The sequence below is a fragment of the Thalassophryne amazonica genome, chromosome 14 (assembly GCF_902500255.1).
Source record: "Thalassophryne amazonica chromosome 14, fThaAma1.1, whole genome shotgun sequence".
In the NCBI taxonomy this organism is placed as follows: Eukaryota; Metazoa; Chordata; class Actinopteri; order Batrachoidiformes; family Batrachoididae; genus Thalassophryne; species Thalassophryne amazonica.
Window position 1 is genome coordinate 87,376,095 of NC_047116.1, and position 16,180 is coordinate 87,392,274.

The 16,180-nt window shown below is 39.4% G+C and overlaps 1 protein-coding gene across 2 annotated transcripts in view; it reads left to right on the forward strand.

Annotated features, from left to right (window-relative positions):
* The window catches only part of LOC117524075 (inactive dipeptidyl peptidase 10-like), a 643,233-nt gene that overhangs the window by 538,420 nt on the left and 88,633 nt on the right, over positions 1 to 16,180 (forward strand). For both annotated transcript variants that reach the window (XM_034185800.1, XM_034185801.1), the window contains exons 6-7: positions 3,595 to 3,647; positions 8,505 to 8,586. In XM_034185800.1, coding sequence (XP_034041691.1) covers positions 3,595 to 3,647; positions 8,505 to 8,586 — 135 coding nt within the window. The remainder of the gene's footprint in view (positions 1 to 3,594; positions 3,648 to 8,504; positions 8,587 to 16,180) is intronic.

A 16,180-nucleotide genomic window follows, 5' to 3' on the forward strand; every position in this document is an offset into this window, starting at 1 on the left:
CACTCCGCCATTTCCCTGACAATAAAAATCCGACGAGGGGGGTGGACCAGTGCTCACTCAAAGCCTGCCCACAGGCAAATGACGCAACCGACAGGTGTGAAAAAACTCACGCATGCGCACGAAGGTTCAAGCTTGGCTGACGTAAAAACATATGAATAAAATCCATATATTTTTTGCATAAAATAAAAAGGTCCGTTACTTTTCTAACAGACCTCGTATATATATACATACGAGGGCTGTCAATAAAGTAACGGTCCTTTTTATTTTTTTCAAAAACTATATGGATTTCATTCATATGTTTTTACGTCAGACATGCTTGAACCCTCGTGCGCATGCGTGAGTTTTTCCACGCCTGTCGGTGACGTCATTCGCCTGTGAGCACTCCTTGTGGGAGGAGTCGTCCAGCCCCTTGTCGGAATTCCTTTGTCTGAGAAGTTGCTGAGAGACTGGCGCTTTGTTTGATCAAAATTTTTTCTAAACCTGTGAGACACATCGAAGTGGACACGGTTCGAAAAATTAAGCTGGTTTTCAGTGAAAATTTTAACGGCTGATGAGAGATTTTGAGGTGATTCTGTCGCTTTAAGGACTTTTCACGGTGCGAGACGTCGCGCAGCGCTCTCAGGCAGCGTCATCAGCCTGTTTCAAGCTGAAAACCTCCACATTTCAGGCTCTATTGATCCAGGACGTCGTGAGAGAACAGAGAAGTTTCAGAAGAAGTCGGTTTCAGCATTTTATCCGGATATTCCACTGTTAAAGGAGATTTTTTTAATGAAAGACGTGCGGACGGGTCCGCGCGTCGGGACGCAGCCGACGCGGTGCGGCGGCACAGGAAAAACACCTCCGTGTTGATAACCATTTGTAAAATCCAGGCGGCTTTTGATGGCTTTCAGTGGAGTGAGTATATGAGAAATTGTTTAACAGGCAGGACATGTTCCAACTTGTCCTTAAGGCTTTCAAAAGAGGTGTTTTTCCTGTGGCGGAGCGTCGCGGTGGCTGCATCCCGACGCGCAGACCCGTCCGCACATCTTTCATTAAAAAAATCTCCTTTAACAGTGGAATATCCGGATAAAATGCTGAAACCGACTTCTTCTGAAACTTCTCTGTTCTCTCACGACGTCCTGGATCAATAGAGCCTGAAATGTGGAGGTTTTCAGCTTGAACAGGCTGATGACGCCGCCTGAGAGCGCTGAGCGACGTCTCGCACCGTGAAAAGTCCTTAAAGCGACAGAATCACCTCAAAATCTCTCATCAGCTGTTAAAATTTTCACTGAAAACCAGCTTAATTTTTCGAACCGTGTCCACTTCGATGTGTCTCACAGGTTTAGAAAAAATTTTGATCAAACAAAGCGCCAGTCTCTCAGCAACTTCTCAGACAAAGGAATTCCGACGAGGGGCTGGACGACTCCTCCCACAAGGAGTGCTCACAGGCGAATGACGTCACCGACAGGCGTGGAAAAACTCACGCATGCGCACGAGGGTTCAAGCATGTCTGACGTTAAAACATATGAATGAAATCCATATAGTTTTTGAAAAAAATAAAAAGGAACGTTACTTTATTGACAGACCTCGTATATATATATATATATGTATATATATATATATATATATATATATATATGCAGCCGGTCTGCTCTGTGTCAGCCTGATCCCGTCAGATCTCAGAAGCTAAACAGTGCAGCGTCTGATTAGTACTTGGATGGGAGACCTCTTTGAAACACCAGCGGCTGTGTGTGTTTCTCCAGGTAAAACTGGACTTGCATCAGGAAGGACATCCAGTGTGCCAAATACGTATCTGACTTTATCCACTGTGGCGACCCCAAACAATGATGGAAGCAACTGAACTGACAACTATATATATATATATATACACACACACCCACCCTTGTTTGTTGCAGCTAAATGAATACATTTCAGGTACATTATTTTTCTTTTTCCTTCTTTTTTCCCCTTCCTTTACTTATTTGCTCCAGTTATGTGTGATGGAAAATGGTTCTATATCAGGTTTAAACTTGAAAATGGTTTGTATATTCTTTTAAACTTGTATTCTTGTAAATGCAATTACAACAAAATTAACGCACAGTCAACAGGAACATAAATCGATGACTTCAAACTAAGCACACCATAAGTCAGAAGAAATCTATCAAAATTAAATTAAACTTGAGCCCAGTTGTTCTATAAAATGTTCCAGAAAAACTATATGAAGCCTTGATTTAAACCCTTCTTTGAGTTTACTTGTGTAATACAGACTGGTTTCTTCAGTGATGTCTGCAGGTAATGACAGTTTGGTCTGTTGGTGTGTTATCTAACCTGCTACTGAACTGTAAATAAATATCTTGACCTGTAAGAAACATGTGTACATGTCATTTATACAACAAATCCTCTGATCCTTATGAATATATATATATATGCGATTTGTTAATACTCTCTTATACAATCCACAGGATTCCAGTTTCAGAAAGCATGAAATATAAAATGTCTGTGGGTGGCTTTGAAGTGTGGACGTCATTGTTACACACCTGCTTAAGGTCAACTACAGTTTGTCAGAAGACACATGGGAGACTGGAGCCTAGATTTGTTCTCTAAAGGAGTTGTAAGCTTATATCACTGTGCCTGCTGATGTACAGTTTCTACTTTACAGTCACAGCGATAGAAACTTAGAGTGCCTTCAGAATTGTCATGAGTTTCTTGGTGGCTTCCCTCACTTATCACCTTTTTTCAAAGTCACTCAGTTGCTGAGAACTGCCTTCTCCATGCAGATTTATCACATAGTACTATACTCTTTGCATTTATTATTGACTGATGTAAATGAAGTAAAAGGCATATTCAGTGAGTTGGATATGTTAATATATCAATCCACTAAAGACTAAAGACCAACCACTGTGGAAATCATGATTTAATCATGATATTTATCTTTTTTAGTTTGTCCAATTACTTATGGCTTCTGAAAATGGAAGAGCTCTGCATTAAAAGGGTTTTAATTTATAGATGCAATATTTTTGTCAATCCCTTGAATTAAAGCTGAAGGTCTACACTTTGAGAACATGAATGGTTCATTTCATCTCCATTGTCGTGGTGTACAGTGGTAAAATGACTAAAATGATGTCACTGTCCAAATACTTATGGACCTGGCTGTATTTTAACATGAACAACTTGTCATTATCTGCTTTCTGATAGCATGGCCCCAGATTTTGCACACTTTCTTTGTCCATGAATTTGATTCTGTGTTATGAAATGTGAATAATACAACCTGTTTCTCAGGTCTCTATTATCAAGTCATGAAAAGATTCCCCAGAGACTTTCAAACAGCTTCATGTGCACCCCTCTGTCGCTGAATGGCCCTCACTTTCTCCTTGCTCCCTGGACTCTCTGGGCAGACACACTGGGCGATGATGGGTTTCTCAGTGGGAGTTAAAATGTCTCATCCCACTGCTGTCATCTATGCAAATTGTATTGTCTCCAGATTCTATCAGTGAAACTTCCAGCAGCCTCTTTTCTTTGATGCCTTTTATCTTTTGCTTTTTATTCATAGTGTCATTTTGTGCGGCAGAGCTGCTTTTCTCCTTAATGTTTTATCTGCCTGTGTGTGTTTTCCAGGTTTACCGTCACTCCTACATGGCCTCATACAGCATCTACAATATACACACCAGGTGTGTTTTCGTCCTCTGCTGCACTTGCTGCATGGCAGGTTCTGTGTTTAGGTGCACTTACACGAGCATGCCTTTGCTTCACGCAACAGCATGACGTGTGTCGTGACGATCCCACCCGCTGTGTTCACAGCTGGACGCCGTTCTTTGTTCTACCGCCTGCCACGCGCTCTGAACTGGACGCTGCGTATATAAAATAATTATTTTGTGGTGGATTAATCTTTTTTTTCTGCAAATTAGCCATTGAAAAAGGCTCCAATCACTTCCTGAATCACAGAGAAAGCTGCAGCCGGCGCCGTTCGCGTGTGTGCGCCTAACAAGCTGCAGGAAGCATTTTGAGCCGTCTAAAAAGGTATTATTTGTCTTGTTTACATCGTCATGGCTTGATAAAACAGTTGCGTGTTTTTCCTTCTTGTCTGCAGCTATTAAAGTATGTTTATAACAGATTTAACTTCTCGTTATAATCATTCAGATGAGCTGCGCTCTGATGCGATCCGCTGACGTCACCACTTGCTCTGTTCATTTCTTGTTTACTCCACTTGATGAGCTGCACATTGTGTTGGAGATTAGATCACGCCACAAAGCACAGCATTTGTGGATGAAAGATTTTTTGAACATTTAAATAATTCTCTGTGTGCAATAGCACGCACCGGCACCCCTCTGGCTTCCTGTCTGCACCAGTTAAAAATGAGTTTAATCTCCAGCACGACACATCGTGACACAGGTCGTGCTGTTGCATGAATCAGAAACATGCTCATGTAAATCCCCCTTTTCAAAAAAGTGCAGTGTGCAGGAACAGGAACTCAGATAACTTTATGGAATTGCCAGTTAACGACGAAGCTCAACAATTTACTCATCAGCTCCATTTTTAGGTGTTTTGTGGTTGAGCTTTTCACTTGTGACAAAAAGGAATTTGGGGAAGTGGGCAGTACAATGGATTAGCAGTTAGCACTATTGCCTCACAGCAAGAAGGTCATGGGGTTGATTCCCTTTCTGTGTGGAGTTTTCATGTTCTCCCCGTGTTTGCATGTGTTTCCTCAGGGTTTTTTTTAATAATCATTTATTTACACAAATATAAACAATACAGGCTAATAAAACAAACAGAACATAAAACACAGAACAATGGCTTGAGGTGTGCAAACAAAGAAAGGCATTAAAATAAAGAGCTTCATAACGGGGTACAGAAAACGGATTAAAAGTTAAATTTTCTTAATAACGTTTTGGTTTTTACAGCTTTTTTGTTAGTGCAATGTTTCAAGGTCTCCATATATGATTTCAAATAAGCCAAGAAAACAACAAAATTGGGTTTTTGATTAAAAAATTTGCTGGTGTGTATATGGAATTTGGCTAAAATAATAACAAGGTTGATCAGATATGTTTTTTAGCACGGGTTTCATCATTAAAGTATCCAGATAACACAAATTCCACTTTAAATTGAAAAAAGAGAAATATCGTTCGAAAAGGTATAACAAAGAGTACAATCAAAGAAAAGATGAACAATGAATTCCTCAGAAAGCTGACAAAATGTACAAAAGGGGTCCACATTGAGTCTGTATTTCCCAACAATTAACAGGATAACATCTGTGTAAAATTTTCAGACACTTCTCGCACCTTATTTGAAATGAAAAATTTTCCATGCAAAGACCATGTTTTTTCACAGTCAACATTATAATATAAGTTATTCCAGAAAAAAAAAACAGATGCAGGTTTACAAACAATATTTCTATGAATTAATTCCCAGGGGTTTCCTCGGGGTGCTCGAGTTTCCTCCAACATTTAAAGACATGCCGGTTAGGTGAATTGGAAACGTTATAATTGTCCACGTCTCCCATACAAAAGAGATCTTGATCTCAGTGGGACTAACCTGGTTAAATAAAGGTTAAATTAAATTAAACAGTGCAGTATTGATTTAGAACACAAAATCCATTACATCTTAACCTGCTGCATCATGTTTCTGAGTGGGGCAAACTAAAAACACAGTAAACTGCTTCTTGTCACCATTTAACAGGTGGAAATATTGTTATTAGCATGTATAGACTATGTATGTGTGTGCATGTGTGTGTATGTGTGTGTGTACATACATACAGAGGGTAAAATAATTATTAATTGTGTCACCACTTTTCTCAGTAAATATATTTGTAAAGGTGCTACTGACATTTTCACCAGATGTTGGTAACAACACAAGTAATCCAGATACACATCCAATGAAACAGAAACAAATAAGTACAGAAATTACATTATGTGTAATAATGTGACATGACACAGGAAATAAGTATTGAACACATGAAGAAAGGGAGGTGCAAAAAGCCATGGAAAACACACCAGTTGAAATCTATCACTAATTACAAAGCAATCCGGCCCCTTGTCAGTGCAAATTAAACAAGAAATATCTCAAGATGGGTAAAAACAAAGAGCTCATTCAAGATCTTTGCAACCTCATTGTTGCAAAGTATACTGCTGACATTGGTTGCAGAAGGATTTCTAAACTTCTGAATGTTCCAGTGAGCACTGTGGGGCCAGGTGCTGTTTGCAAGATTACTGGCAGAGGGCTGAAAAGAATTATCAGAAGAGCTACCCAACAGCCAAGGACCACTCATGGAGAGCAAGTGAACAATTGTTTCAAAGAAAACAATACGCAATGCACTCAACCGCCATGACCTGTATGCACACTCACCACACAAGACTCCATTGCTGAAGAAAAAGCATGTTGAGACATGTTTAAAGTTAGCTGTACAACATTTAGACAAGCCTGTGAAATACTGGGAAGATCAATATTGAACTCTTTGGATGCTTTAATACACACCATGCTTGGAGGTCAAATGTCACAGCACATCACCCCAAAAACACCAAACCAACAGTGAAGATTGGAGGTGGGAATATCATTGTGTGGGGCTGTTTATCATCATATGACACAGGCAAACTTTATATGACTGACGGAAGGATGCCTGGAAAAATATATCGAGGCATTCTTGATAAAAATCTAATGCCATCTACCAGGATGATGAAAATGAAACGAGGGTGGACATTTCAACAAGACAATGATCCAAAACACACATCCAAGGAAACTCTCAAATGGTTCCAGAGAATGAAAATAAAGCTGTTAGAATGGCCCAGCGAATCACCTGACTTGAATCCAAGAGAAAATCTCTGAAAAGAACTAAACATCAGAGTTCATAGAAGAGGTCCACAGAATCTTCGAGATTTGAAGATCGTTTGTGTGGAAGAATGGACCAAAATCACACTTGAGCAGTGCATGCCACTTGTTTATCCATACAGGAGGCATCTTGAAGCTTCATTACCAACAAAGGCTTTTGTTCAAAGCATTAAATAAATTTCAGTAAGTGTGTTCAATATTTTTTTTTCCTGTTTCATTCCATTTTATTGCACATAACTTTATTTCTGTACGTATTTGTTTTTATGTGTGGATTACTTTACCAATATCTGGTGAAAATGTCATGTCGGTAGGACCTTTAGAAATATATTCACTGAGAAAATGGTGACGCGCAATACATATTTTACCTGCTCTGTGTGTGTGTGTGTGTGTGTGTATATATGTGTATATATATATATATATATATATATATATATATATATATATATATATATATATATATATATATATACACATAGGTTTCCTGAAAAGATGTGGGCATTAAAAATTATGACCCACTTATTTCCTCAGTAATCATGGATTAACTGGACCTAACATCATCAAGTTAAAAGTGTCTATTGGCGCTAACATTTCAAGTTAAAAAACATGGAAATTTTACTCAACAAGAGGGTTGTGGGATCTCTTCCCATCCTTTCTGTGTAGTGTTTGTATTTTCTCCCCATGTCTTTCCTCTGGGCACTCTGGTTTCCTTCCACAATCAAAGACATGCTGTGGAACATCTACCAGGGAGAAGAGATGGAAATTAGCTGATGGCTATAATCTGCCTTGTTTACTTCACTGTATGGGGATGTACATGAACTTGCACTGCGGGGGTTGGAGCCTATCCCAGTACACATTGGGTGAGAGGTGGTCTACCCTCTGGACAGGACACCAGTCTACCAAAGGGCCACATATAGACAGACAAACATCCACAATCTCACTCACACCTAACAACAACTGACCTAAGCTGCATGTCTTTGGAAGGGGGAGGCAGCCACAGGGAATCCATGAGAATACAAGGAGAACATGCAACCTAAACACAGAAATGTCCAGGTGGAAAGCAAACCAACAAACCTCTTGCTGTGAGGCAACAGTGTTCACCATTCTGCCCCCACTAAATATAAATAAAATTTTAAATTTGACAGATTGTACAGTGACCTGCTTACCTTAGCATATCCATCATCCCACAGTTCACCTCACCACTCATCAGCAGCTGATTGCCAATGAGGGACTCATTATGTAAAATACAGCCTCATTGACAATCGACTTATAATGCCTTAATGGACTGTAGCCCCGCTGGACAGCTATGATGCTAAATTAAGCAGCTAACTCCATAATCCATTGGTGTTTTTGAAACGTTTGTTTACATTTAGTGAGGTATAGACCCTCTCCTTGCTACCAGTAACTTCTAATGAGATTTTTGCCTCTTCATTGGGGACTAAAAGCAGTTTACTGTGATTGTTTTCAGTTTGTCCCATCTAATAACATTAATTAGCCGGTTAGCCCGTGACCATGTTTGTGTTCTAAGTCTATTTGTTTCTGTGATTGAAAAGGTTAACCCCGACACATCTAAAAATTGAGCCTAGGTTGAAAAATATTGAATTTCCCCTTGAACAGGCTTTTGATATAAAGCGCAGTTGCGTTGCTGTTCTGTCCTTGCTGCAGAAGCCGGTGGTGACATTCTGTGTTCCCTTTATTTTCTGACTCAGGGAGGTCTGGGAGTTGGACCCTCCTGAGGTGGTGAATTCTGTCCTGCAGTACGCTGCCTGGGGTGTTCAAGGACAACAATTGGTGAGAACACAGAAAAACATCCACACGTCCTTGCTCATTCACCTCCCAAACACATCATTTCATTTCTGGGAATAAATAAGAGTTTTCTAAGACTGAAGCACCTTTATTGAATTTATTCGCATTTCTTAAGATCAGATAAGAGTTTATGATGACATTATGGGCTTTATGTCAAAATCAAAGCACAGGGCTTGACAAAAACTATTTGGTCATGTGCACAAGAACTGTGTTAACAGAACTGACTTTTATTTTTGTGCAAATAGGCACAGAGTTGTGACATGGTTGTTTCACCAAAACCAACAAACAATCACTTGAAAAAACACCAGGAACAAGCAGATGGTGATGTTTTTAAAAATTTGTGTTTATGAGGGTACTGTATGTCCAAATCATATCGATGTAACTTTATTAGCAGCACCACCAGAAACGTATGTTCTTGTGATCTGCTTGGTTTCTATAGCCCTGTCACACAGAAGGCGTTTAGAGGGGCATGCAGCACTCGACACGCAACTCACCATATCCGCCACAAACATGTCACACAAATCCACATAGTTGCCAACACCAGGATCATCAACTGTTGAGTGGTTGACCCTTACATGCCAAACACGCCATGCACACGGTGTCTGCGTGACAGGTTGGAAACCACCAGGTTGTTCAAAAGCTCCACATCTATTATAAAATGGAAGAAAACAGAGACAAAACTGATAAGACACTGACCAGGAAGCAGCAGATGATTAACGCCAATGAAATGAGGAGTACATAGAGTGCCAGGCTGTACACAGTGAGTATAGTATGCAGTGGTTTCCACGAACACGCCAAGCACACGCCTTTTGTGTCAGAGCAGCTAAAGTAACTATGTTTGTATACATGTCAGCAAGATTTCTCAAGAATGCCTAATTCGGATGGAGTAGGTACATGGGGGTTTACCCCTTTTGGTTCTGGTGTTCGGACTTTGGCCCCCAGTTACGGGGGTACCTGGGGTGTTGCTGGTTTACTCCCCAGAGAAGATACACAATAAATCCAAACTTGTGCGCCCATTTCTTGTTTTTTTTTATTCATTGATGTATGCTGTTCAATCCACCCTGGCAAAGGAACAGTTTAAATACATCATTAAAAGCCCAAAGCTACCATGATATTCATTCCCATGGTGAGTGTATGTAAATTTCCAACCATGACTATATTTGTGAATGTATTTGTTTAAAAGCCCATGTAACTTTTTCTTTTCATGTCTGACGATTTCAAATGTGGGCGTGGCATTTTGACTTAATTTGTGTGTATATAGCACCAAAACACAACAGACATCACCTCTAAACTTTGTACATACAGAGCAGGATTGTTGTACTGTATGATTTACAGAGACCCAACATATCCCCATGACCAAGCACAAGCAGTTCTGCTAATGTTACATGTTTTATTTTGAGATATTCACAACAGCCCTAACATATTGCTGACGATGTTTTAGTCAACAGGAAAGCAGTACTCCATTCTCATGCCTTTTATTTTAATGCAGTAATAGTTTACTGTAGTTTATTATTTTTTTATTTTTATTATATCAGTGATTAAGCTGAATAAATCAAATAACTGCTGAATATGAACAATATTTCCTTTGTAATTTTAACATAAATTAATTTTCTTTAAAAAAAAAACAAAAACAAACACATGAAAAATAAAGACAACAATCCTAGAAACCAAGTGTGGTTCTCTGTAACTTGGTGGCTTTAACAGAAAAATAAAAATTGTTCACTAACCCTTGCGTTTGATTTGGGAAATTTTCATGTTTGCTTGTAGATCTGATTTAGATCTCACCTATGTTGCCATGATTGCTATGAAGACTGTCACATCAGAGACTGTAAGCCTAAACCCATTGACATACATAAGTGTTAACATTCCAGATTATAAAGGTTAATATGGCAAAAAGTCCATCCAGCCATCTTATGCTTACGCCAGTTAAGTGTCATGGGGGGCTGTAGCTCTATCCCAGTAGTCATAGGGTGAGAGGTGGGGCATACCATGAACAGGACGCTACTCTGTTGCAGTGCTTGGCGAAAAGTCAAAAAAAAAAAAAAAAAAAATATATATATATATATATATATATATATATATATATATATATATATATGTGTGTGTGTGTGTGTGTGTATATGTATGTATGCACTTCACGTATCTCGGTAGGGTTATCTCAAACGACGCATCTGTTGCCAAGGACCTAGACAGTCGCCTTGCCAAGGCCAGCAGTTCTTTTGGTCGACTCTCAAAGAAAGTCTGGCAGAATCATGCACTGCACTTTTCCACAAAAGTGCAGGTCTACAGAGCCATTGTGGTCCCTACCCTCCTGTATGGAGCTGAAACCTGGGTTCTGTATCGCCAGCAGATCAGATTACTGGAATGCTTTCATCAGCGTTGTCTCCGAAACATCTTTGTGATCAAGTGGCAGGACTACGTCTCAAATGAGGACATCCTTACCAGAGCCAAATTGCCCAGCATGGAGTCTATTATACTCAAACAACAGCTTCGTTGGGCAGGTCACGTAGCCAGGATGGATGATACACGCATGCCGAAATTAATTCTCTTTGGCGAGCTCAAGGAAGGGAGACGAAACCAAGGGGCCCCCAAAAAGCGCTATAAGGACCAGCTGAAGAAACAGCTCTCCCTTGCAGGCATTCAGCATCAGTCATGGCAGCATCTAGCTACAGATAGACTCAGCTGGCGTTCCAGCATCAAATCCGCCAGCCTAAAGTTTGAGGCAGAAAGAAGTCAATCAATCAATCAATCAATTTTTTTATATAGCGCCAAATCACAACAAACAGTTGCCCCAAGGCGCTTTATATTGTAAGGCAAGGCCATACAATAATTATGTAAAACCCCAACGGTCAAAACGACCCCCTGTGAGCAAGCACTTGGCTACAGTGGGAAGGAAAAACTCCCTTTTAACAGGAAGAAACCTCCAGCAGAACCAGGCTCAGGGAGGGGCAGTCTTCTGCTGGGACTGGTTGGGGCTGAGGGAGAGAACCAGGAAAAAGACATGCTGTGGAGGGGAGCAGAGATCGATCACTAATGATTAAATGGAGAGTGGTGCATACAGAGCAAAAAGAGAAAGAAACAGTGCATCATGGGAACCCCCCAGCAGTCTACGTCTATAGCAGCATAACTAAGGGATGGTTTAGGGTCACCTGATCCAGCCCTAACTATAAGCTTTAGCAAAAAGGAAAGTTTTAAGCCTAATCTTAAAAGTAGAGAGGGTGTCTGTCTCCCTGATCTGAATTGGGAGCTGGTTCCACAGGAGAGGAGCCTGAAAGCTGAAGGCTCTGCCTCCCATTCTACTCTTACAAACCCTAGGAACTACAAGTAAGCCTGCAGTCTGAGAGCGAAGCGCTCTATTGGGGTGATATGGTACTATGAGGTCCGTAAGATAAGATGGGACCTGATTATTCAAAACCTTATAAGTAAGAAGAAGAATTTTAAATTCTATTCTAGAATTAACAGGAAGCCAATGAAGAGAGGCCAATATGGGTGAGATATGCTCTCTCCTTCTAGTCCCTGTCAGTACTCTAGCTGCAGCATTTTGAATTAACTGAAGGCTTTTTAGGGAACTTTTAGGACAACCTGATAATAATGAATTACAATAGTCCAGCCTAGAGGAAATAAATGTATGAATTAGTTTTTCAGCATCACTCTGAGACAAGACCTTTCTGATTTTAGAGATATTGCGTAAATGCAAAAAAGCAGTCCTACATATTTGTTTAATATACGCTTTGAATGACATATCCTGATCAAAAATGACTCCAAGATTTCTCACAGTATTACTAGAGGTCAGGGTAATGCCATCCAGAGTAAGGATCTGGTTAGACACCATGTTTCTAAGATTTGTGGGGCCAAGTACAATAACTTCAGATTTATCTGAGTTTAAAAGCAGGAAATTAGAGGTCATCCATGTGAGGCCTCACGCCAGAAGCGTCAAAGACAGAAAGAGCAGGCAGCAACACAAGCCCAGCCTACTCAAGTGTTCATTTGCCCCAAGTGTAACAGGTCTTGTGCATCCCGCATCAGACTTTTCAGCCACCAGAGGGCTTGTAGAAAATAAACTAAAAAAGGCCTTCCCACTATCCTCGCAAGCGAGGAAACTGCCAACATGTATGTATGTATGTATGTATGTATGTATATGTGTGTATATGTACACACACACAATAGACCTGTTCAAAATGTCAAATCTTTTGGGCCACATGTTGTTCTTGTTCCACTAATAAAATAAAAGATCTGTGCTAAATTTTATTGCAATCAGACATTGTTTAGAGGTCCCCCACAAAGCAAAAGTTTTCCCCAAACAAGCAATGTAGTAATCCAGTAATTCCATTAATGTTCTCCTCTAGATGACCAATCAACCACCACTTTTTGTGATTAGAAGCCATCACATGTACCTCTAAAAGAAAAATAATGCATCAGAGTTCCCGTTAGGGTGACGTTGTCTTGCCAGTGGAGGGAGAGGAAAATGTGTCACTCTGGGGGACCTCTCAGTCTTATCTTACTGAGTTCAAATTTGATCCGCACTTATAAAACCCCAAGTTGAACAAAAACAACATGTGGCCCGAAGTCTCTCAGAACTTTTACTTTTTCACTATATAACATGAACAGCCCATATATATATTCTATCTATCTATCTATCTATCTATCTATCTATCTATCTATCTATCTATCTATCTATCTATCTATCTATCTATCTATCTATCTATCTATCTATCTATCTGTCTGTCTGTCTGTCTGTCTGTCTGTCTGTCTGTCTGTCTGTCTGTCTGTCTGTCTGTCTGTCTGTCTGTCTGTCTGTCTGTCTGTCTGTCTGCCTGCCTGCCTGCCTGCCTGCCTGCCTGCCTGCCTGCCTGCCTGCCTGCCTGCCTGCCTGCCTGCCTGCCTGCCTGCCTATCTATCTATCTATCTATCTATCTATCTATCTATCTATCTATCTATCTATCTATCTATCTATCTATCTATCTATCTATCTATCTATCTATCTATCTATCTATCTATCTATCTATCTATCTATCTATCTATCTATCTATCTATCTATCTATCTATCTATCTATCTATCTATCTATCTATCTATCTATCTATCTATCTATCTATCTATCTATCTATCTATCTATCTATCTATCTATCTATCTATCTATCTATCTATCTATCTATCTATCTATCTATCTATCTATCTATCTATCTATCTATCTATCTATCTATCTATCTATCTATCTATCTATCTATCTATCTATCTATCTATCTATCTATCTATATCTATCTATCTATCTATCTATCTATCTATCTATCTATCTATCTATCTATCTATCTATCTATCTATCTATCTATCTATCTATCTATCTATCTATCTATCTATCTATCTATCTATCTATCTATCTATCTATCTATCTATCTATCTATCTATCTATCTATCTATCTATCTATCTATCTATCTATCTATATATATATATATATGTACACACTCACTCACCTTCAACTTATCTAAAGTTTTAAAAACTTGGTACACTGCAAATGATTTGGTTCTTACCATCATAACAAAAACAGATTTAGAAGTGTTAGATAATTTGTTATTTTATGTGTTTGAATGCTTCTTTCTAGATTTAACAAATGTTATTCACATCTTGTCAAGTAATCTGTTCATGCAGCAAGATAATTTACCTCAGATTTAGTGTTTTTATCTTCTTTTTAGACACCCCTTTTTTGCAGTGTACATTTGATCTGCTTTGTTGTTCATGTTAAGCTTTTCTGAATTAGAATGCTAAACTTGTCTCGTAATGTGCTCCAGTTCAGTTTTTGAAGAAACCTTATTAGCTACTAATTTTTTCCTGTAATACCTTTTTATTTATCTACTCTGGACAGATGGGGAGGTTATTTTGTTGACAGCTAAAAGGCTTAAGTATAACAAAGCATCTGTCTGCATTAGCCGCTTCCTCCACAGAATATTTGAGCATAAGTCACACATGACTCCATTAGGAAGTCATTATGGTGATAAGGAGGTGTGAGTTAGACTGATGTGAAGACTTTCCACCTCTCGACTGCAATAATGCAGCAGTAACTATGTAACTATGAGTTTATCTTTTCAGAACCGGTGATACAGCCTGTTTTTTATGCCATGATCATAATTGTCTGGAATGAGTCAGTCTTTTAATATAGTGAGTAATATGTTTCAGAGTTCATCATTGAATATGAAAGTTCAGTAGTATACCACAATACATATCTGCAGAGTAAGGCTGGTATTGGTTAACATTCAGAGGATTTGTGTGTTCAAAAATTCTGGTGTCCATATTTAAGCTTCCCATCAAATTGCAAGTAGAATTAAAAACCAACAAAGTGTGCATAGTTAAGACCAGCTGGGGAACATAATCCCTCCAGCACAGGGGTGGGCAATCATGTGCCATGAAGGGCCAAGACACTGCAGGTTTGCTTTCTACAAATCATCTCAGCAGATGATTTCATTGATGATCAGGTGTTTATGTTCAGTGGAGAAGCTCATCACCAAACCCACTTGCTGAGGTGATTGGTTGTCTTGGCCCTCATTGCCCATCCCTGCTCCAGCATGTCCTGGGTCTTCCCCAGGGCCTCCTCCCAGTTGAATGTGCCTGGAAGACTTCTCTACGAAACATGCCCTTTGATGTGAAGAAACAGCAGCTGCACTCCAAGTCTCTCCAGGATAGTTGAGCCTCTCACCCTGAAACAGTCTGTTGGATTTGCCTGATTTAATTATGCAAATCTGTTGCACATGATCAGAATGTGTCCAAATAACATAATTTTCTTATGCTTCAATTTGAGAAACATGTGTTATTTGGACACATTCTGATCCTGTGGAAATATAAATGATACTCCCAGAATTTCATGCAGCCAAAGATCCCTAATGGAGGAATCTCATTCCCACTGCTTGCATATGCGACCATGTTCTTTTGGTCATTCACCAAAGTTTATGACCATACGTAGGTGAGAATAGGAGCGTAAAATGATTGGTAAATCCAGAGTCTCAACTTCTGGCTCAGCTCTTTCTTTGCCATGAGGGTCTGGTACAGCATCCTTAAAATGTCAGATGCAGCCCCAATCTGTCTGGACCTTAGTGCAGCTTTTGAGACTATCGATCATTGCATGTTGTCAAATAGATTTGAAAACTCTTTGCACTTCTGATTAGATTCTTTCATGGTTGACAACATGCCTGTCCAAACAACCAAATGTGTTTTGTTTCACGCTACTTCCAAATCTTCTGTGGTGAGGTATGGGATACCTTAAGGTTCTGTTTCAGGTCCTTTGTTGATGTATCTTCATATAGCTTACAGAGATATTTCAAAACGATGGAATGAGTTTTCACTGTTACACCGATGAGAGTTTTCTGCCTATAAAGCAAAACAATTTGTCTTATAAGAAGATCTTAGAGGACTGGCTAGCTTCAGTCTCAAACAAGTTGTCATGTCATTTTGTACTTGTAAAAGACTGAGATGATGGTGATTGGCACAGCAAGGCAAAGATGATCAGTTAACGTTGTCCGTGGATATATGGATAGAAACAAATGTTTAAAGCTCAAAATCTTGTGGTGACTTCCTGTCCCACATTTTTCTTT